The following is a 23393-nucleotide window of genomic DNA, read 5'->3' on the forward strand; positions in this document are numbered from 1 at the left end:
CTATATACCCTAACAAATGCTTGCAAGACGTAAAACAAATACGACACAATTAATAGAAATAATGATAAAACAACGAATATTTCTATATTAGATTTGCATGCGAATAAGTTTGCAAAAATGTACCTGCAATTGTTCTTTTTATGTCTGTACTCTTATCCCGGAAATATGCAATGGAGTTATGTAAATATTAGTTACAATGATTTCGGTTGTCTCCGTTTTTTGATAAAATAACACAATACTTTTTTGTAATATTCTTAAACGTTCTAAAAGGGAAGTCGAGAGGACAGACTGGCTCCTAAATACCCATAACTTTGTTTCCAACACTAAAAAAAACACAATATCTTAAATAGAAATATCAATTAAACAATACTATAATCTTTTTTATTATACCTCTATTTACACTACACAAATAGCGTTTATATCCTAAACACAATCCTAAGCACATTCTTGTCCACTTCCTGAAACGCCAAAATCATCTAAACACTTTTATCTATACGCATTAAGCTTTTTGAAAATTTATGTGTCTAGGGATTGAGGGACTCAAATTTTTAATGTTTAGGAATATTCGCGCTTAGGTATGTACATATTGTTTTGATTTCAGGTGTCCCTATTGATAATCAGTTAGAGTTTGTGACGAATTTTGTCCGTTTGCACCTACACTATTTCTACTGTTACAAATTTAAAACATAAACCCATTGAAATTTCCAAGATGATTTTGGACTCGCTACTCATATGAACGAGTTCAAAAGTAAATGATTATGACGACTTATATTTCACCACTCTGTCACATTGGTATCGGCATCAATATTTGCCAACAGGACCTCATTTTTCCTTTGTTTGATTTCAAATATTATTTATTAGCAGCGCCACCTGTTCAAGGTAGATGAATCATTAAAAGAACAATAGACATTACACGTTCAGGACCTAAACACAATAGATAGGCATTACATGTTTAAAATCTAAACATGTAATGATCAAAAACACTTTAGGGAGCCATCCGTATAGAATTTAAACACAATTCTAAACATATTTAGACCTAAACATGTAACACTTACATTTAAATTTAAGCGTTATTTTTACAGTGTAAGTTGCTCAGGAAAATTTAGCTCGCAATTTTACTTTTTATGTCATATATATCCCGGAAAAAATGTTATGAAGGGAAAATATTTGTTGCAAGGGTAAGTAAACTCCCTAAGTTGCATTTCCTTTCTTTCCAAAATAATACAATTTTGTCTCTTACCTTCTTTACAAACTGCTCACATCAAACGGACAGTCGAGCGAACAGGATGTTTCCTTTATGCCTGAATCTGTTTGCAAGACTGGTTAAAATATAACAAAAAGAAAGAAAAAGACTGAACAATGCCATATTTTTTTCATAGATTATTTTTTTATCGAAATTGATCTGAAAAATGTAGCTTGCATTTCTACATAATATGTCGGTACCCTTGTCCCGGAAATATGTTATAAAGAGAAAATATGTATATGCTCTTTTTTTTTTTTTGCTACCTGTTGAAACCTCACTGTGACTTTGAAATGAAGAACAACAATAAAAGCGCTCTTCCATTGCCCTTTCTGGTGTTGTGTCATGGATGAATACTCCATAACTTATCTTTTCTTTTATAGCAGGAAATCAGGGTAGTAGCTTCGATGCCTCCGTTGTGTCCCCTTTTCGTTTCATCATCATATTCTGTGCAAAGTGCTCACGTCATAAATTGTGTTTATTATATACTTAGTAGTAAATACAGATAAATTGTATGTGTAATACAATCATTGGCAAGCGTGCTGTATCAGCCACCCGTGATGATATCGATATCAGCACGGTTGCAAAGGCTTTATCACACCTTTAAGGTAACACGATACCGAATGGCATATCTCCCGATTTCTAAATTTTTTGGCACACTTGTACTTTGATTCGAGTTACATCGGAATATGAAATAAAAAATGGGGGTCACCATTCTTGTTTTTTTGTAATTTCGATAAGTAAATGTCAATTTTGGCGCCAAATTTACATAGATATATAGGGAAAATGCCTTTTTTTCGACTTACTTTTCTAGATTTTTCAATGGATGTCTATTTTCTCATATACGGAGAAAGACTAAAAACTAACATAATATCCAGGAATGTGTACCAAATCTATACATACATAAAAAAACATATGTCACCATCCTTGTTTTTCAGATAAATTGCTTCAAAGATGACCGATACGCTTAGAAATTGACAAAAATATGTGACGTTACGGAATACAGAATATAACGTTGTTTTACATTGACTCATTTCAGTTGTCTTTCATTTCCTGAAATTCACGGAACATAAAAGTATCAAGTAAATAACACGCAATTATGTATAAAAATATAATTTAATGGATATGGTCAATTAGATAAATACTGGCTAACACGATTTATAATTTTCTTCTGATTACTAATCCGTGGTTTCCCATTTGAAGTCCTCTCAGCAAAAATACTCCGAACGCCGTCTTGTCCAGCTCTACTAAAAGAAGACTTGATATGATCAAAACTAAGTCCACTTCCGGCTGCCCTATCGCACAGTGCTTTTGACATAATTTTTTCTCTAATAACCCCATTATAGGAGACCATTAAATGTTTCTTTGCGTGAAACATCTTCAATTGACGTTCTATTTCATTTACAACGAAACTATTCTCAATAAGTTGTTCTTTTGCATTGTCTACCTCTATCAACTCCTTTAACATTTTTACATCATCAAGGGCATTGTGAGCATTATATGTTGTCTTAAGAATGTCATTAGCAAGAGAGCTCTGTGAATATGATTTTCTTTCGGATATTTAACACGGAATAATGGAAGTGTGTCTGGAAATCCTAATATACGGTCTTTGAGGTTTTGTAAAATTGTTGAATTTAAAGGCTGCATCTGGGATACAAGTATTTTTGCATCGAATTGTTTACAATTATGTGCAACCAGTAATGAGTTTTTCGGAAGCCAATCAATAAAACTATTAAAAACATTCTCCTTTGGTTCTGTCACAAGTTGCTGACCTTTATAATAAAGACGCGTCCCTGTACTGAAAAGATGGGTGACTTCGGTAGCTTTTGGATGAATCGGTTTTGTCGGAATAATGTACTTATCAAACTCTCCTTTGTTACAAACTGCTGACAATTGAACTATCTCGGAATCGTATCCTGTAATAAATGCATACATATGATCATAATTATGTTGATTGCTATAACGTATGATTGTTTCTTTTTCATAAATCGATAGTAATCGGGTCAGTTTGATGAATCAGAAATTAGTGTTTTGCAAATGAAATATATTACAAAAGAACACAGCGTCTTACATTAATTGATATGGGCTTATAACTGTATGAGTGGCTGCCTGTTGATTTTACCATAAAAAGGTTTTCGGGGCCTTTTATAGCTGACTATGTGGTATGGGCTTTGCTCATTGTTGAAGGCCGTACGGTGACCTATAGTTGTTAATTTTTGTGTCATTTGGTCTCATGTGGTGAATTGTCTCATTGGCAATCATACCACATCTTTTTTTTTTTTTATTTAATCAAGCCAACAGGCATTTATCTATTGGCCTAAAATATGCATGACATTAACTAAAGGACAAGTCGATTTGGCCAACGCTTTCATACCCTAATGAAACTTCCATAGATGACAATTTATTCTGAAATGTTTCCAATTACTTAAGATGTTCAGTCCGATGTCCTTTTCAGTTAAGTTATTTAAATAATAAACATCGTCGTGTTAATAGTCAACTTACCAAATCCGGTGGTTTCAATGTCGAAAACGACAACAGAAAGTTCCTCGCTACTATCAAGGTCGACTCTTGTTGGTAGTTCTAAATCAATTGGGTCTGGGATTGTTTCGATGTCTACATTATCCCCATCTGGTCCCATGGCAATCAGTGATTTGTAAGTTATACCTTCTTTGGTCTCTTTGGTTAAAGTGTTAATAAATGAATCGGACTTTTTACTTTTTCTCTTCCTTTTGATAGCCGGTAACTTTTTCTTTTCTGCATCTCTTTTAGCCTTCTCGTCTAGTTTTATTGTTTTTGATACCGTTACTTTTCCAGGTGAAATTCCATGATTTTCGTTTACCTGTATACAATAAAAAGTTAAATTTATAAGCTTATTTGAATAAAAATTTGATGATCATAAAATTACATAATATAACAATAAAACGCTATTTTGCACTTCTTTAATATTGTGTACTTACTTCGGAAGATATCCAATGTTTTAAATAAATCTTAGGCTATTAAATCGACAAAAATATATTTATTCTACCTTACAAGACAAAAACCTCTAGACAAGGAGAAAATTTATCTCCATTTCTTTTTTCTTTGTATCTGAATGACTTGGAAGATTTTTTTCATAGAAATGATGTAATAGGTTTAAACACAGTGACAAATGAAATAGAAGAACAAATTAATATTTACTTCATACTTTATGTACTACTTTATGCAGATGATGCTGTTTTATTTTCTGAAACTGCAAAAGCAGCTAAATACATTTTATGAATACTGTGATATATGGAAACTGAAGGTTAATCCAACCAAAACAAAAATTGTTTTTTTTTTGGTAATGGTAGATTCTCAAACAAAATTTTACACTTGATGGTAATGATTTAGAAATTGTCAAGGATATTTCATATTTAGGCATTATTTTATCATAGTATCTATATAACATTAGAATTTGTATTTTAAGTCTCCTCTTCGTGTCCTATTCAAGGGACAAAAAAAATCGCAAAACATAATGACACATAAATTAAAGTACTTACGTCAACTATATATTTTCGCCCACAATTCAGTTGTGCCACACCGGCAGCTACTCTGAAATTCAGGGACTCTGATCCGCCAAAATGTTTGGCTTTGGGTGCTTTTGTTGCAATTATATGATTCAGCGACTCATTCGCCTGAGAGGTACCAATGTGTATTAGCCTATCCGATCTGTCTGCAAATCGTTGGAATAGCTTCAGTAAGTCATCTCGGAGCTGTTCTCCTGACATGTCGAACCCACCTGGTAAACCGTTATGTTTGTATGTCTCTGGATTTTTCAGAAACCCGCACCACTCTGATTTACAACGATCGTGATCACCGTATGCATGAGGGACAATTGCAAGCAAGCTTTGATTCAATTCGTCAGAGTGACCTTGGTTTTGAGAAATGGCATACGAGGCACACCTTACAAAGTAACTGATTACGCTTGTGCTTAACTCCTTATGGCCTTTCTTTATTTCATAAAGAGAGTTTGAAAGGGTTTTCTTTATGTGATTCTTGTCAGACTGTTTGACTATATTTGGATCCACTGACTTATGAAGTCTTGATATAGTAGTTGAATCCTCATCCATGGTTATTGATTTCACTCTGTAACCCATTTCCATTAAATTAGAAACTAGATCTACTGCTATTGCTGATTCCATAGATCGTGCACTTCCTGCATAGTTCTTCCGACAGTCATGGTCTGATTGTTTATCTGTAAAAAGACACTTTCTGCAATCTGTTGATTTTACCCCAAAGTCTAAACATTTACCAGTTTTTTCTCCAATCATCGTAGCATGTCCTGAAAAAAAAATGAACATCAAAGTACCTTGCATTTATAATGAAGTAGTTTCACAACAGATTAAAAAATTCAATACATTATAGCACATTATAGAGATACAGATTACATACAACCAAACTAAATGTATAAGTAATTAAGGTTACAAATAATAAAATAAACTCTACCATTTATTCGACAACAAATGCGCATTTCGACAATCAATGTCTCTTCAGTGATGCTCGAGGTCAAAATATTTGGAAATCCAAAGCTTGTCACAACATTCATAAAATCAAAGTACTGAAGTACTGAATATCGGATGACCGCAAGTTCTTTTGGATGGTCACAAACACTTGTCTCAGAAAAAAAATCATTGACGGACAGATATGCAGACAAGGTGAACATTATAGGAAACTTTCATCTCGATGCGAGACCATAAATACGATGTTTTATATAACAGTTTTAAAAAGAAAATTACAGATGGAAAAAACAAGACTAAAATTAGGCATAATAAATAGTTTATTGTGCTAGGTTTTTACCACTGCATTTTATCTGAGAATTCAATAACTTACCTGTTTTACTATTATAACATTTTCCACTCCCCCTTTTCTGCCAAGCGCCATCAAACGAGACGGAAAGTAACTGTTCAATGTCCACATCATTGTCAGTAGAGTTTTCTATGGTACATGTACTTGTACATGGCTGTATATCTGAAGGAAGGTTTATCTCTTCTGTTGACGTTCTATAATTGAAATACATAAATAACGAGATTTTTATCACTGAACATACATGTTCAATTTTGTATAATATGATATAAAGAAAACGGATATTCAATCGGGTACGGATCTTTACGATTTACATTTTGAGATGTAGCTACATGTAAATTTCTATACATTTTAAATCTGCTTATAAAATCCCCTTGTCTAGCATTGTTATTACACACATATATATATACATGATCAAAATTGAAAATGGAAATGGGGAATGTGTCAAAGAGACAACGACTCGACCAAAGCAGAAAACAGCCGAAGGCAACTAATGGGCCTTCAACACGGAGAGAAAATCCAGCACCCGGAGGCGGGATACAGCCGGCCCATTAACATACATTGTGTATTAGTTCAGTGAATGATTACCTGGTTATTTGTATTTCCTCATCGATTCCTTGTTTACAAGTGTCAGCAGCCTTTTTCTCTATCGTCGATCCTATTTCTCGCTCTCGTTTTTTTAGTGCTTTTACAGTTATTGAAGGGACATTCATGGTTGAGAAGAAATATCCAACTTGTTCGGGTCCTATACCAGTATGTATCATTGCTGGAAACAAATAATAAATATTATAGAATATATGACAAAAACAATAGACCACATGTACTTACATTTACTGGCAATCACCACCCGGTAAGCTGAGTTCACGTCGTTTAGGTTAGCCGGTTTTCATTATCACTTGTTGCGGTTATAAAAAGTGTCAACAGACAGTTTCTTTTAAAAAAAATATTAATTTTGATTCTAAAAAAGGAAATTTTAATACAATTAAAACATCAGTATAAAACGGAGAAGTAAATAATTTGTTTCTATTTTTACTTCACTGAGTTCATGCATGGACGAAATGAAGGAAATATATATGACAAAAAAGTATCTACATGTATGACTGTGAGTATCTTGGAAATTTTTTTTTGTTTGACTTACCTAGAGCACTTTTGGTATTAATATCCCATATTCCAAATCCTTTGTTTTCTTTATTTTCATCTCTGTGTTGTTTTCCCGTGTAAACACAATTGACGGTTTTACACTGCTGGCATTTTATCTTCAATACGCTACCGAATCCGTATCGTACTTCTGCAAGACAGTCTGACAGGTTGAGTGTTGACTTTTTACATTTTTTACAACAAGACAACTGTTCCGCTAAATACCCAAGCTCTACAATTCTTCTGCCCTCATTCCACAAAATAAAGTCTGAATCAGTTTGTGTTTCAAAAGTACTGGTTTTTACTGGTATGTCATCTTCTACTTTTCTTTTTTTCCAAGTGAACTTGCCCTTTTTAGAATGCATGCGCCGCTTTTCCGCCATGTTCAAATGCAGGACTGAAACGTCTAACGGGATTTGTAGTGTACGTCACAATATAAAAAGCACACACATTCCCGCAAATTTGCAGTATCGGATTTTATTATACACGGTATTGATATGAGATAAATATTGAGAACATTTTACACGATCATGTAATACAAATAGATATAGAAAGATGTTGTATGAGTGCCGATGAGACAACTCTCCATCCAAGTCACAATTTATAAAAGTAAACCATTATAGGCCAATGTATGGTCTTCAACACGGAGCCTAGGCTCACACCGAACAGCAAGCTATAAAGGGTCCAAAAAAATACTAGTGTAAAACCATTCAAACAGGAAAACCAACGGTCTAATCTATATAAAAAAAAGACTATTTATAAGTATTTTCTATGTTTTTGTTTAAACTTTCACATATGTGTGATTTTTGCTATTGTTCTCGTTTTTGTTATTTTCATTTCGATCGCATACATGTAGATTATTAGAATTGTGAATATGATACATTGTACGTATAGTAAGCAACGCTAAAATGAAGATATTTTTAATATGCAGATATCTAAATTTGTAAATTTGAAATAAAAAACATTTATCTTTCAACTGTTTTATACCAGACTAAGGCAAATTGTTTGTTTAACTCGTTCTAAGTTATAACAAAACATCAGGTTTTACGTTTGTCGTCAATTTCATGTTTGTCCGACAACAGCAGGAACGATAACTCGTGACGTAACGTCATTCGGTATCGTGTTACCTTAATATGTATGACGTCACGTCATCGATTACAGTCACTGTTGCTAAGGCTTTATCAAACCCATAATCTGTATGACGTCATGTCAAACCTATAATCTGTATGACGTCATTTCAAACCTCCTTACCTATATGACGTCATGTCACATAAAAAAAACATCTACGTGAGGTATATGTATATAATAAAGTGTATATGATATGGCTTTTTCAATATCACACACCGTATCAACCCTCAACCAATATAATCCCTCGAGCAGAGCTCTTGGGATTATATTGGTGTCTCGGGTTGATACGGATGTGATATTGAAAAAGCCATATGATATTCTCTATATATTTGAACGTTCTAAACAGACTGAATATATTATTATTTGCCCCAAACTGTTTTGCAATACACAGTAGACAGATATAGCGACTAAACAATGCTATTTTTTTGTTATTTGACCGTTTTCCTAATCAGTCTAAAAAATTTAGCCTGTAATTTTTATATCATATGTCGGTACTCTTTTCCCGGAAATATGTTATGAAGGGAAAAGGGTCAGTAACCATGGTAACTGCGATCCTTTCAGAACTCTTCCCTTTCTTTTCAAAATAACATGTTTGTATACATGTATTTATATATATATATATATCTATTTCGTATATTCTGTGCAAACTGCTCAAATTTTTTATTTTAAATGCTTTTCCGTTTTAAAGTCGTGTGGCCAATATGATTCCAATAAACAAAACATTTCACTTTCAAGTCATATATAATGCGACGATGTGTATACCTGTATCTAAAAAAGATTAACAATGTTTTATATTTTTTTTAGATTGTACCTTTATCGAAATTTATTTGAAAAATTTCGCTTACAATTTTACTGAATATGTCGCTACCCTTATCCCGGAAATATGTAAAAAGATAAAATATGTATATGCTCCTTTTGTTTCTTTTTTTTTTTTTTTTTGCTCTGTGTTCAAGGCCTCACTGACTTTGAGATTATGAAAAAAAATTCCTATTCCTTTGCATTTTTTTTTTTTTTGGCTGCGCACATGCTGATTTGTGTCTTTGATAGATACCCCATATATCCGTTACTTTCTATTATAGCAGAAAATTAGGGTAGTAGCTGCGATGCCTAAGTTGTGTCCCCTTTTCTTTTAATCACATTCTTTGCAAAGTGCTCACATCATACATTTTTGAATATTTGTACGTTCTAAACGGACATTCGAACAGACAGAATATATAATCATTTACTCCAAGCTGTGTTTGCAATACACAGTAAACAGAAATAGCGAATAAACAGTGCTATTCTTTTTTTAATTTGACCGTTTTCCATATCAGTCTCATAATTTTAGCCTGTAATTTTTTATCATATGTCGGTACTCTTATCCCAGAAATATGTTATGAAGGGAAAATATGTATTAATGCTCCTTTTTTATTTTTTGTTATGGCAGTCCAAATTCCAAACCATTCATTCCAGTCGACATACCATGCAATACGTGCCTACTGTATTGTTTATAGTTTCTCTCCTGAATATTCATAACAAATTGCAATTGGACTTTACTTGACTCAAGCTAGCGAACAATTGTAGCGAACAATTAGCTAGCGAACAATTAGGAGGTATAACTAAAAACCACAATATCACATAAGGTTATCACGTTTTTTTCGAGCTAGCGAACAATTATGAGAATACATACAATCTTAAACAAAAACGAAAAAAATAACTTAAAACAAAAGGGAAACCATACTTCATATATAAAGAATGCAAAGCTTTTCTTTCCTAACTAAATAAATTCACATAAGGCATTCAATAGACAGCTGGATTACAATCGGTGGTTTTCTCCGGGCACTCCGGCTTCCTCCACCAATAAAAAAAGACCGCCACGAAATAGCCCAAAAGCGGTGCTTAAAAGTGGCGTTAAAACACCAAAAATCAATCCAAATCAATGGATTACAATGACCATAAGTTAACACATTGACACAATGCATTTTTAGGGAATGGGGGTGCACTTTACGTTGTTTGGTCCGATTAATAGAGATTGTGACAGGTTACGACTATATAGGTGTTTAAGAGGAGATAGTGCCGCATCGTTCAGGAAAACCTCCAGAGTGTTTTTTGTTCGAAAATCTTAAATTGTGGTAGAAAAAAACTGAAATTAACAAAATGAAATTAGGGTATAGGACATTTTAAGTTATTTTTTGACCAATTTGAATAGATTGTTACAGGCAACGACTATATAGGTGTTTTAGAGGAGACATTGCCGCATCGTTTAGGAAAATCTCCAGTGTGGTTTATGTTCGAAAATCTGAAGTTACGGTAAAAAAAACTGAAATTTACAAAATGAGACTAGGGGGGGTAGGGCACTTAAAGTTAATGTTGAACCAATTTATATAGATTGTGACGGGCAACGACTATATAGTTGTTGTAGAGGAGACATTGGCGCATCGTGTAGAAAAAAAATCAAGATCACTTTATGTTCGAAAATCTGAAGTTAGGGTTAAAAACCTGAAATTTACAAAATGAGATTTGGGGGTTGGGCACTCAAAGTTCATTTTGGACCAATTTATAGAGATTGTGACGGGCAACGACTATGTAGGTGTTGTAGAGGAGACATTGGCGCATCGTTTAAGATAATCTCTAGAGTGGTTTATGTTCGAAAATCTGAAGTTACGGTTAAAAAACTAAAATTGTGAAATTGACAAAATGAGATTTGGGGGGTAGGCAAATTTAAGTTAATTTTGAACTAATTTCAAGAGATTGTGACGGGCAACGACTATAAAGGTGTTGTAGAAGAGACATTGGCGCATCGTTTAGGAAAATCTCCAGAGTGGTTTATGCTCGAAAATCTGAAGTTACGGTTAAAAAACTGAAAATTTTATTGTGAAATTGACAAAATGAGATTAGGGGGGTAGGGCACTAAAAGAAAAATTTTGACCATTTTAAAGAGATTGTGACGGGCAACGACTATATAGGTGTTGTAGAAGAGACATTGGCGCATCGTTTAAGAAAATCTCCAGAGTGGTTTATGTTCGAAAATCTGAAGTTACGGTTAAAAAACTGAAAATTTTATTGTGAAATTTACAAAATGAGATTAGGGGGGTAGGGCACTAAAAGAAAAATTTGGACCATTTTAAAGAGATTGTGACGGGCAACGACTATATAGGTGTTGTAGAGGAGACATTGGCGCATCGTTTAAGAAAATCTCCAGAGTGGTTTATGTTCGAAATTCTGAAGTTACGGTTAAAAAACTGAAAATTTTATTGTGAAATTTACAAAATGAGATTAGGGGGGTAGGGCACTAAAAGAAAAATTTGGACCATTTTAAAGAGATTGTGACGGGCAACGACTATATAGGTGTTGTAGAGGAGACATTGGCGCATCGTTTAAGAAAATCTCCAGAGTGGTTTATGTTCGAAAATCTGAAGTTACGGTTAAAAAAATGAAATTGTGAAATTGACAAAATGAGATTAGGGGGGTAGTGCAATTTAAGTTAATTTTGGACCATTTTAAAGAGATTGTGACGGGCAACGACTATATAGGTGTTGTGGAAGAGACATTGGCGCATCGTTTAAGAAAATCTCCAGAGTGGTTTATGTTCGAAAATCTGAAGTTACGGTTAAAAAACTGAAAATTTTATTGTGAAAATGACAAAATGAGATTAGGGGGGTAGGGCACTAAAAGAAAAATTTGGACCATTTTAAAGAGATTGTGACGGGCAACGACTATATAGGTGTTGTAGAGGAGACATTGGCGCATCGTTTAAGAAAATCTCCAGAGTAGTTTATGTTCGAAAATCAGAAGTTTCGGTTAAAAAACTGAAAATTTTATTGTGAAATTGACCAAATGAGATTTGGGGGGTAGGGCACTAAAAGAAAAATTTGGACCATTTTAAAGAGATTGTGACGGGCAACGACTATATAGGTGTTGTAGAGGAGACATTGGCGCATCCTTTAAGAAAATCTCCAGAGTGGTTTATGTTCGAAAATCTGAAGTTACGGTTAAAAAACTGAAATTGTGAAATTGACAAAATGAGATTAGGGGGGTAGGCCAATTTAAGTTAATTTTGGACCAATTTCAAGAGATTGTGACGGGCAACGACTATATAGGTGTTGTAAAAGAGACAATGGCGCATCGTTTAAGAAAATCTCCAGAGTGGTTTATGTTCGAAAATCTGAAGTTACGGTTAAAAAACTGAAAATTTTATTGTGAAATTGATAAAATGAGATTAGGGGGGTACGGCACTAAAAGAAAAATTTGGACCATTTTAAAGAGATTGTGACGGGCAACGACTATATAGGTGTTGTAGAGGAGACATTGGCGCATCCTTTAAGAAAATCTCCAGAGTGGTTTATGTTCGAAAATCTGAAGTTACGGTTAAAAAACTGAAAATTTTATTGTGAAATTGACAAAATGAGATTAGGGGGGTAGGGCAATTTAAGTTAATTTTGGACCATTTTAAAGAGATTGTGACGGGCAACGACTATATAGGTGTTGTGGAAGAGACATTGGCGCATCGTTTAAGAAAATCTCCAGAGTGGTTTATGTTCGAAAATCTGAAGTTACGGTTAAAAAACTGAAAATTTTATTGTGAAATTGACAAAATGAGATTAGGGGGGTAGGGCAATTTAAGTTAATTTTGGACCATTTTAAAGAGATTGTGACAGGCAACGACTATATAGGTGTTGTGGAAGAGACATTGGCGCATCGTTTAAGAAAATCTCCAGAGTGGTTTATGTTCGAAAATCTGAAGTTGCGGTTAAAAAAATGAAATTGTGAAATTGACAAAATGAAATTAGGGGGGTAGGGCAATTTAAGTTAATTTTGGACCATTTTAAAGAGATTGTGACGGGCAACGACTATAAAGGTGTTGTGGAAGAGACATTGGCGCATCGTTTAAGAAAATCTCCAGAGTGGTTTATGTTCGAAAATCTGAAGTTACAGTTAAAAAACTGAAAATTTTATTGAGAAAATGACAAAATGAGATTAGGGGGGTAGGGCACTAAAAGAAAAATTTGGACCATTTTAAAGAGATTGTGACGGGCAACAACTATATAGGTGTTGTAGAGGAGACATTGGCGCATCGTTTAAGAAACTCTCCAGAGTGGTTTATGTTCGAAAATCTGAAGTTACGGTTAAAAAAATGAAATTGTGAAATTGACAAAATGAGATTAGGGGGGTAGTGCAATTTAAGTTAATTTTGGACCATTTTAAAGAGATTGTGACGGGCAACGACTATATAGGTGTTGTGGAAGAGACATTGGCGCATCGTTTAAGAAAATCTCCAGAGTGGTTTATGTTCGAAAATCTGAAGTTACGGTTAAAAAACTGAAAATTTTATTGTGAAAATGACAAAATGAGATTAGGGGGGTAGGGCACTAAATGAAAAATTTGGACCATTTTAAAGAGATTGTGACGGGCAACGACTATATAGGTGTTGTAGAGGAGACATTGGCGCATCGTTTAAGAAAATCTCCAGAGTAGTTTATGTTCGAAAATCAGAACTTTCGGTTAAAAAACTGAAAATTTTATTGTGAAATTGACAAAATGAGATTTGGGGGGTAGGGCACTAAAAGAAAAATTTGGACCATTTTAAAGAGATTGTGACGGGCAACGACTATATAGGTGTTGTAGAAGAGACATTGGCGCATCGTTTAAGAAAATCTCCAGAGTGGTTTATGTTCGAAAATCTGAAGTTACGGTTAAAAAACTGAAATTGTGAAATTGACAAAATGAGATTAGGGGGGTAGGCCAATTTGAGTTAATTTTGGACCAATTTCAAGAGATTGTGACGGGCAACGACTATATAGGTGTTGTAAAGGAGACAATGGCGCATCGTTTAAGAAAATCTCCAGAGTGGTTTATGTTCGAAAATCTGAAGTTACGGTTAAAAAACTGAAAATTTTATTGTGAAATTGATAAAATGAGATTAGGGGGGTACGGCACTAAAAGAAAAATTTGGACCATTTTAAAGAGATTGTGACGGGCAACGACTATATAGGTGTTGTAGAGGAGACATTGGCGCATCCTTTAAGAAAATCTCCAGAGTGGTTTATGTTCGAAAATCTGAAGTTACGGTTAAAAAACTGAAAATTTTATTGTGAAATTGACAAAATGAGATTAGGGGGGTAGGGCAATTTAAGTTAATTTTGGACCATTTTAAAGAGATTGTGACGGGCAACGACTATATAGGTGTTGTGGAAGAGACATTGGCGCATCGTTTAAGAAAATCTCCAGAGTGGTTTATGTTCGAAAATCTGAAGTTACGGTTAAAAAACTGAAAATTTTATTGTGAAATTGACAAAATGAGATTAGGGGGGTAGGGCACTAAAAGAAAAATTTGGACCATTTTAAAGAGATTGTGACGGGCAACGACTATATAGGTGTTGTAGAAGAGACATTGGCGCATCGTTTAAGAAAATCTCCAGAGTGGTTTATGTTCGAAAATCTGAAGTTACGGTTAAAAAACTGAAAATTTATTGTGAAATTGACAAAATGAGATTAGGGGGGTAGGGCACTAAAAGAAAAATTTGGACCATTTTAAAGAGATTGTGACGGGCAACGACTATATAGGTGTTGTAGAAGAGACATTGGCGCATCGTTTAAGAAAATCTCCAGAGTGGTTTATGTTCGAAAATCAGAAGTTGCGGTTAAAAAACTGAAAATTTTATTGTGAAATTGACAAAATGAGATTAGGGGGGTAGGGCACTAAAAGAAAAATTTGGACCATTTTAAAGAGATTGTGACGGGCAACGACTATATAGGTGTTGTAGAGGAGACATTGGTGCATCGTTTAAGAAAATCTCCAGAGTGGTTTATGTTCGAAAATCTGAAGTTACGGTTAAAAAACTGAAAATTTTATTGTGAAATTGACAAAATGAGATTAGGGGGGTAGGGCACTAAAAGAAAAATGTTGACCATTTTAAAGAGATTGTGACGGGCAACGACTATATAGGTGTTGTAGAAGAGACATTGGCGCATCGTTTAAGAAAATCTCCAGAGTGGTTTATGTTCGAAAATCTGAAGTTGCGGTTAAAAAACTGAAAATTTTATTGTGAAATTGACAAAATGAGATTAGGGGGGTAGGGCACTAAAAGAAAAATTTGGACCATTTTAAAGAGAGAGATTGTGACGGGGAACGACTATATAGGTGTTGTAGAGGAGACATTGGCGCATCGGGTGAACGTATATTTATCTCCGAGCTTCGTTGAGTATAATAGGGTAATAGCTAAACTTCTGATAAATTTTGTCAAATTATTTGACTGAGAAAATTTCAATTTGTTTTTTTTACAAATAATGGAAAATATGAGAGAACAGTAATACAAAAACGAAGTTTAAAACACAACTTTGATTTGAATTTAAAATTTTAATTGGTGTTTACATCAATGTTTATCTTATTATCTGTCCGAACTCGGCATCTGTAAAATTCATAAATTTTATGGGGACGATAACGCAAGTTTATGGCAAGAGTTGATGAGGATTTCTTTTTGTCGAGTAGCAAGTATCGAGTTATAAAAAGTGAGTATCGAGTTACAAAAAGTGAGTATCGAGTTATAAAAAGTGAGTATCGAGTTTTAAAAGTGAGTATCGAGTTATAAAAAGTGAGTATCGAGTTACAAAAAGTGAGTATCGAGTAGCAAAAAGTGAGTATCGAGTTATAAAAAGTCAGTATCGAGTTATAAAAAGTGAGTATCGAGTTATAAAAGTGAGTATCGAGTTATAAAAAGTGAGTACCGAGTTACAAAAAGTGAGTATCGAGTAGCAAAAAGTGAGTATCGAGTTATAAAAAGTGAGTATCGAGTAGTAAAAAGTGAGTATCGAGTAGCAAAATTAATAACCAACAAAATCATTATTTATAAATATAATTGTTTTAACAAAAAAATATCCAATTTATTAATCGAGTCATACTGTACAATTTACAACATAGAAAGGGGTGCAGGTTTGATACTGTCGCATTGCTTGCTTCACGCCTACTGGTCAACTGTGATTTTCTCATCCTCTGAATGAATATTAAGTGATACCTTTGGTTCCATTGCATTTCTGTGATGTAGTTGATTTAAACAAGACTTAGAAGTATGTAGATAAGGAATTAAACTGAGTTGATATATATTTGATAATTAATTAATATGGGTATAGACAAATGTCTGTGATATGACTTTTTCGGCATCTTCCTTGAAATAGCAACTGTCCTATTATTCTGAATCCCATATACAGTCAAACCTGTATTAAGGGGACCACTAAAAGGAGAAGGCAAAAGTGGTCTCTTAATACAAGTGGTCTTTGAATACAGGTTCACCAATTTGAATAGAAGGAATCATGTATATCCATTATAACTTGTGATCGTACAAGTGTAAGTAAACAATACTGTTTTGGTCTCATTATACATGTATATTTGCTATGACTAATTATTGGAACTGTTCATTAAATATGATATTAAATTTAATCCTTTCCTTTTGTATTTTCCTTAAATTTTGTAAACACATAACAAGACATGGTGTTTGTTATATTATCATGATAATGTCCAATCTAATTCCTGTAAAAATACCCCAGGGTGCAGAGCTTTCAGAATGTTCTTCAAAATTTTGTATAAATTGCCTCACCATGTAAATCAGGCAGCACTGCCGCAGCAGTAATGTTTACCAGCTTAAGAAAGTACTCCATTACAGATTTAAGACCTTCAAATACTTTTTATTAAATCAAAAGATATAATTTGATCGCTTGTTTCTTGTAACTGTAGGAGCGGGGTTACCCATATTTTCATATTGTGGTGTTACTCCTATAAGAAAATCAAATACGGGGGAAATGTCTTATGGTCCACTAGCTCACAAGAATAAAAGTTCCTCCAAAATATAACAATAATTGTTTATTAAACAGGCATCCATAATTCAATATAATATAGTTCATATGATACAGATTAAAAACAGATTATAAGATGTTCATATGGCAAATGTCATTCTAAAACTGACTTAAAACTATAAGACCTAGCTTTATAATTAATTGCACTGACCCTTTAGCCTATTACTTATTATTCTAAATTTATCTTTAGTATCAAACCTTTGACCTTATAATTACCAAATGGAAATGCTGAATTTGACAAAACGTATTTATATAAGAATTCTTAATGTCTTGAGTAGTGGTCAATAACATGTGAAATAAACAATTAATTGTAATTAATTACTTTTCTGAACTACTGCTACTAAAATCAACATCTGTTGTTTACTACTAAATTAGTAATAGTTATAAAAAGTGAGTATCGAGTTGCAAAAAGCGAGTATCGAGTAATAAAGTGTGAGTATCAAGTAACGAAAAAGTGAGTATCGAGTAGCAAAAAGTGAGTATCGAGTTATAAAAAGTGAGTATCGAGCTATAAAAAGTGAGTACCGAGTTATAAAAAGTGAGTATCGAGTTACAAAAAGTGAGTATCGAGTAGCAAAATAATATTAACCATCGTTAAGGTAACTAGTTTTTGGCAATATGGTGTATCGAAGTAAAACCAAGGAAAAAAATTAACGGACAAATCACTTTTTAGTATTTGTTAATATGAAAATCATATAAGAATTATAAGTGAATATTTCAAGAGAATCTTGTCCTCAGTTCTGTAGCCTAAAAATACTAAACTTGAAGTGAAAATAAACTATACGTCCAAAAAAAATCCTCCTACCTCCTCCCCATTGAAAATAAAATGGTCCTCCACTTAAACTTATTATTTTCAAAAATCAAAAATTTAAAAGGGAATTGTTAACTGGAAAAAGCATACCATTTCAAATTGAAACAAGAGGGTCATAGGAATCTGAAATCAGCCTTCCTGGTTTTATTGCTAATTTATCAAAAACAAGAAGAGCAAATTACACACAATTTCATATTTCATAGGGTTTCTATATGTAAACTTTTACCTCGTCGGTGGCCATTTGAATTTCCAATTGACATCAAAGTTAAATATCTTATTTAAAACCTTGATAGGAACATATATGGTATGTTTGGGTTACATCTATACTAATGCTAAATTGACCCATGTTGCCCTTTGAGGTCTTATATGTAGGACCCGCTAACAAGACTGAAACACTGATACTTCATGGGCACCTTCTTATGGTCATTTCTTCATTATTTGTTTGCACCTTACATCATTAGAAATAAAAAAAATAAAGCAAAATATGATTTTCCATAGTGTTTCTTTGTAAGCTTTGACTTTCCGTGGAGGACAACTCAATTTTCAATTTCCCATCAGAACCAAAGAAACTAAACTTGTTCAAGACTTTAATAGGAACATTCCTTTTCTTCAGAAGAATTTTTCAAAGGTAGCATCATGCCATGCAATCACCATTAAGTGCCAAATCACCTAAGAATCAGGCAGTGGTGAAAAGACACAACAAAGAGAATCCCTCTCAACTTTACTTAATTTAAATTTAGAATGTATAATGGTGCACAAATATATCATTCAGTTCCTTTTCCTGTTCTAGTATAAATAGATATAATCAAGTTAAAATGCACTGGAAATTAATAATTAAGGGGAACTAACTCCGAAATTTGCTATCATTCTAACCAAAAGTTATTAACAGACACGCAGAAAGACCAACCATTTCTAACTCAGGATGAGAGTAACTTCAAAATAGGATGGTTAGATTGGCGTTTTTTTTCAGCCATGTTGTGAAATTGCCTTGTTCTTACAAAGCCTGGTACTTAACAATCAACCCATGTTTGTTGACCAATCAACAACAAAGTATCAACACTTAGAAAGGACAATTAGAGAAACATATTCGAAAAATTTGGTAAAATTCTGTTTAGTGGTTCTCTAGAAAAAGATCAAAATATGAAAAATTAACAAACAACGGACTACAAATGAGGACAACAGAAGCTAAGTGTTGGCAAAGCCAATAGCTCACAGCAGCCTTTGGCTAGGGTGAGCTAAACAGTGAAAATATTTCCTCTTACAGTTAAGGGACACTTATTACGTGTAGTCTATACATTTAAGAATATATTTTCTGTTTTGAATTTTCTTTGGAATAAGGTAATTTTGTTATTCTGCCAGTATCAAACCTGCACCCCTCTCTATGTTGTAAATTATACAGTATGATTCGATTAATAAATTGGATATAATTTGTTAAAACAATTCTATTTACAAATAATGTTTTTGTTGGTTATTAATTTATATACTCGATACTCACTTTTTACTACTCGATACTCACTTTTTGTTACTCGATACTCACTTTTTGCTACTCGATACTAACTTTTTATAACTCGATACTCACGTTTTGTAACTTGATACTCATTTTTTGTTACTCGATACTCACTTTTAGCTACTCGATACTCACTTTTTGTTACTCGATACTCACTTTTGACAACTCGATACTCACTTTTTGCTACTCGATACTCGCTTTTTATAACTCGATACTTACGTTTTGCTACTTGATACTCACTTTTTGTTACTCGATACTCACTTTTTGCTACTCGATACTCACTTTTTGTTACTCGATACTCACTTTTGACAACTTGATTCTCACTTTTTGCTACTCGATACTCACTTTTGACAACTCGATACTCACTTTTTACAACTCGATACTTGCTACTCTACTAAAAGTAAATCTCAGAGTTGATAGATGTTCGTCTGTGGTAGCTAATAACGGTTTATTATCTTTCTCATGAACTAGGATGCACGTGTTCCAATTTTAGTGTTTGTCAACTTTTAACTTAATCAGTTGTTTCTGGATTTTATAAGTATTAGCTGTGCAATATCGAACTTATATTTTTTTAGAAAATAAATACTTTTACATTCACTCGCGTGTGAAATAATTCTAGTGAATATGTTACGGCGCTGAAAAACTGTCACTACGTCCACAGTACTTTCATAGTCATTTTTTTTTCTAGTGTACAAAGTTTGACGTGCGGTATTGTTTGAATATTTGAACAGTGTGAATTACATTGTCATAGTATAGACATGCTTGCAAAACAAAACTGAGCTCGACTGAAAGTGCTTATGTGAAAAGTTGCTTATAATACGGGCCTCAGTCAGTGTAGCCCAAGATGTCGAAGAATCAAGATTTCCGACTTTTCAGGGTAAGCCACAATATAAAGTTTTTAATTAAAAATAAGGAGATGTGGTTATCATTTCCAATGAGACAACTACCCAACAGAGTCCGAATAACGCTTATTTCAGCAATTAAATGTCACCGCACGGCCTTTAACAATAGCAAAACCCATACCATATACTCGCTTATAATCGGCCTTGAAATGACAAAATGTGTGACAATACAAACGAAAAAACTAAGGGCTTTATTTATAACAAGACAGATGTAACAACCAGCAACCAACGACAACCACAGAATAACAGACGCATACCTTTGGACAGGCACATACAGATTATTGCTGGGTTAAACAATACATGTTTGTGAGCGCTCAACAATGGTGTAACAGTACACTAGAAAAATAAATTGGAAAATTGAGTTGGAAATGGCTTGATCCTCTAGATAGACACGAAACACAAATAAAACAGTACCGTAGGTTTATATTAAACATTGCATTCCCATACTTACATTTCTTGTCGAATTTTTATAAAGATTATAGCGAAGGCTTATATCAGCAAGATCTTTGATGTGTACCAATCAACTACTATTAATGGAGTTATGCCCCTTGACAATACTATTTATAATATATATATAAATATGGAAAATAAAGTGAGCGATCTCATGTAAAGATATTTATAAAAGGCTTAAACGTTTATTATTGCCCTTGGACAGATAAAATATGTACAACGCGGGAAAACTGGAACTTTATTTTTAAAAGTATTTTATTCGATTTGTTTTCTTCATTTTTATACGCCCGTTTACGGGACGTATTATGGTATACCGTTGACCGTCCGTCCGTCGTCAACATGTCGGACATTAACTCAAAAAAGCTTTATTCAATATGCATGATACTTTGGTGAATTGTTAATATATATTGACGTGAGCTCCCTTTCGTTTTTTATAAATATCAGATTTACCGTTTCCGAGTTTTTGGGTTTTATTCATAAAAAAGGGGGGATTTTCCAGTTTTCCGACAATAACTCAAGAATGCTTTCACCAACTTGCAAGAAATTTTGGTGAATTGTATATGTCTATTGACATGAGCTCCCTTTAGGATTTTTATAAATTTTAGATTTAACGTTTCCGAGTTACAGGGTTTTATTCATAAAAAAGGGGGATTTTCCAGTTTTTGGATAATAACTAAAATATACTTTCGGTAGTTCTCATGAAACTTTGGTGAATTGTTATTATCTGTTGATGAAAGCTCCCTTTAGAATTTTATAAATTTTAGATTTTACATTTCTGAGTTATGGGGTTTTATTCATTAAAAAAGGAGGGATTTTCCAGTTTTTATACGACCGCAAAAATTAAAAATTTTTTGGTCGTATATTGGTATGACGTTGGCGTCGTCGTCGTCGTCGTCATCGTCGTCGTCGTCGTCGTCATCGTCGTCGTCGTCGTCGTCTGGCGTCGTCCGGCGTCGTCCGAAGACACATTGGTTTTCGCACTCTAACTTTAGTTTAAGTGAATGGATCTCCATGAAATTTTACCATAAGGTTCAATATCACGAAAGGAAGGTTGGGATTGATTTTGGGGGTTATGGTACCAACAGTTAAGGAATTAGGGGCCAAAAAGGGGCCAAAAATAAGCATTTTTGTAACTTCCAGACAATAACTTGTGTGTAAGTGTATGGAACTCTCTGACATTGTACCACAAGGTTCCATATCACAAAGGGAAGGCTGTAATTGATTTTGGAGGTAATTACTTCAAAATTTTAGGAATTAGGGGCAAAAAAAGGGGCAAAAAACAAGCATTTTTCTAGTTTCATGACAATAACTTGTGTGTAAGTGTTTGGATATTTCTGAAATTGTACTACAAGGTTCCATATCACAAAGGGAAAGCTGGAATTGAGTTTGGGGGTAATTGCCCGAAACGTTTAGGAATTGGGGGCCAAAAAGGGGCCAAAAAGGGGCCAAAAATAAACATTTTTCTAGTTTCCAGACACTAACTTGTGTTCAAGTGTATGGATCTCTCTGAAATTGTACTGCAAGGTACCATACTACAAAGGGAAGGCTGGGATTGAGTTTGGGGGTGATGAATCATAAGGGGGTTCAAAAAATTTGGGGGGGGGGGATTTTTTTTATTCTTTTTTTTTTCTTTTAAAATTTTTCATTTTAAGTTGGTTATTTCTGATTTATATTTAAAAGCAAATAATAATGATATGGTAGGAGATACACACCAAACAGGATGTGTAAATTATTATATAATAAGTATTGTGCAATAGCAAGAAATTTTCAATTGCACAGTATTGCACAATAGCAAGAAATCTTCAATTGCACAGTATTGCGCAATAGCAAGAAATCTTCAGTTGCACAGTACTGGGCAATAGCAAGAAATATCCAATAGCACAATATTGCGCAATAGCAAGAAATTGTCAATTGTACAGTATTGCGCAATAGCAAGAAATATTCAATTGCACAGTATTGTGCAAAAGAAGATACTTCGTATAAATTGCTTATTTCTTGATCAATTTCAATGGGGTTTTATTCTTGAATTCTTGGGGTTCTTTAATATGCTGAATCTAACCGTGTATTAAGTTTTTGGATTTTGGGCCCCGTTTTTAAATTGAGCCACATTGAGGTCCAAAGGATCTAAAATTTAACTTTGTTTGATTTCATCAAAAATTGAATTATTGGGGTTCTTTGATATGCCGAATCTAACCGTGTATTTAGATTCTTAATTTTTGGTTCCGTTTTCAAATTGGTCTACATAAAGGTCCAAAGGGTCCAAAATTAAACTTAGTTTGATTTCAACAAAAATTGAATGTTTAGTGTTCTTTGATATGCTTAATCTAACCATGTATTTAGATTTTTGATTATGGGCCCAGTTTTCAAGTTGGTCCAAATCGGGGTCCAAAATTAAACTTTGTTTGATTTCAACAAAAATTGAATATATGGGGTTCTTTGATATGCTGAATCTAACCATGTATTTAAATTTTTGATTATGGGCCCAGTTTTCAAGTTGATCCAAATCGGGGTCCAAAATTAAACTTTGTTTGATTTCAACAAAAATTGAATATATGGGGTTCTTTAATATGC

At 33.6% G+C, this 23393-nt stretch overlaps 1 protein-coding gene and 1 long non-coding RNA gene across 15 annotated transcripts; one reads left to right on the forward strand and one right to left on the reverse strand.

The window, feature by feature from the left end:
* Positions 1–2710: 2710 nt before the first annotated feature.
* Positions 2711–7915, reverse strand: LOC127706679 (uncharacterized). Its single transcript, XM_052211337.1, has 6 exons — positions 7200–7915; positions 6650–6827; positions 6089–6258; positions 4759–5540; positions 3743–4079; positions 2711–3156 (listed from the first exon to the last, which is right to left on the reverse strand). The coding sequence occupies exons 1-6, from the start codon at positions 7579–7581 to the stop codon at positions 2711–2713; spliced, it is 2295 nt and encodes a 764-aa protein (XP_052067297.1). The 5' UTR covers positions 7582–7915.
* A 2969-nt stretch (positions 7916–10884) lies between these two features.
* Positions 10885–15618, forward strand: LOC127705107 (uncharacterized). 14 transcript variants are annotated; one of them, XR_007983666.1, is made up of 3 exons: positions 10885–10895; positions 11463–12405; positions 12979–15259. It is a non-coding gene; the product is annotated as an uncharacterized LOC127705107 (long non-coding RNA). The 14 variants fall into 14 exon arrangements; XR_007983665.1 differs by lacking the exon at positions 10885–10895 and adding an exon at positions 11053–11080; XR_007983656.1 differs by lacking the exon at positions 10885–10895 and adding an exon at positions 15447–15618 and having other exon boundaries at positions 11094–12405; positions 12979–15251.
* Positions 15619–23393: the final 7775 nt, after the last annotated feature.

The sequence above is a fragment of the Mytilus californianus genome, unplaced genomic scaffold, assembly GCF_021869535.1.
Source record: "Mytilus californianus isolate M0D057914Y unplaced genomic scaffold, xbMytCali1.0.p SCAF_6, whole genome shotgun sequence".
NCBI lineage: Eukaryota > Metazoa > Mollusca > Bivalvia > Mytilida > Mytilidae > Mytilus > Mytilus californianus.

What these genes read in the sequence shown, in the direction of transcription:
- LOC127706679 (XM_052211337.1), bottom strand. Translation starts at nt 7,581, where the DNA reads ATGGCGGAAAAGCGGCGCATGCATTCTAAAAAGGGCAAGTTCACTTGG. An exon ending in GAGGAAATACAAATAACCAG is followed by an intron (nt 6,259 to 6,649) that starts GTAATCATTCAC and finishes TTTCAATTATAG; the next exon opens with AACGTCAACAGAAGAGATAA. An exon ending in GGCGAAAATATATAGTTGAC is followed by an intron (nt 4,080 to 4,758) that starts GTAAGTACTTTA and finishes TATTGTATACAG; the next exon opens with GTAAACGAAAATCATGGAAT.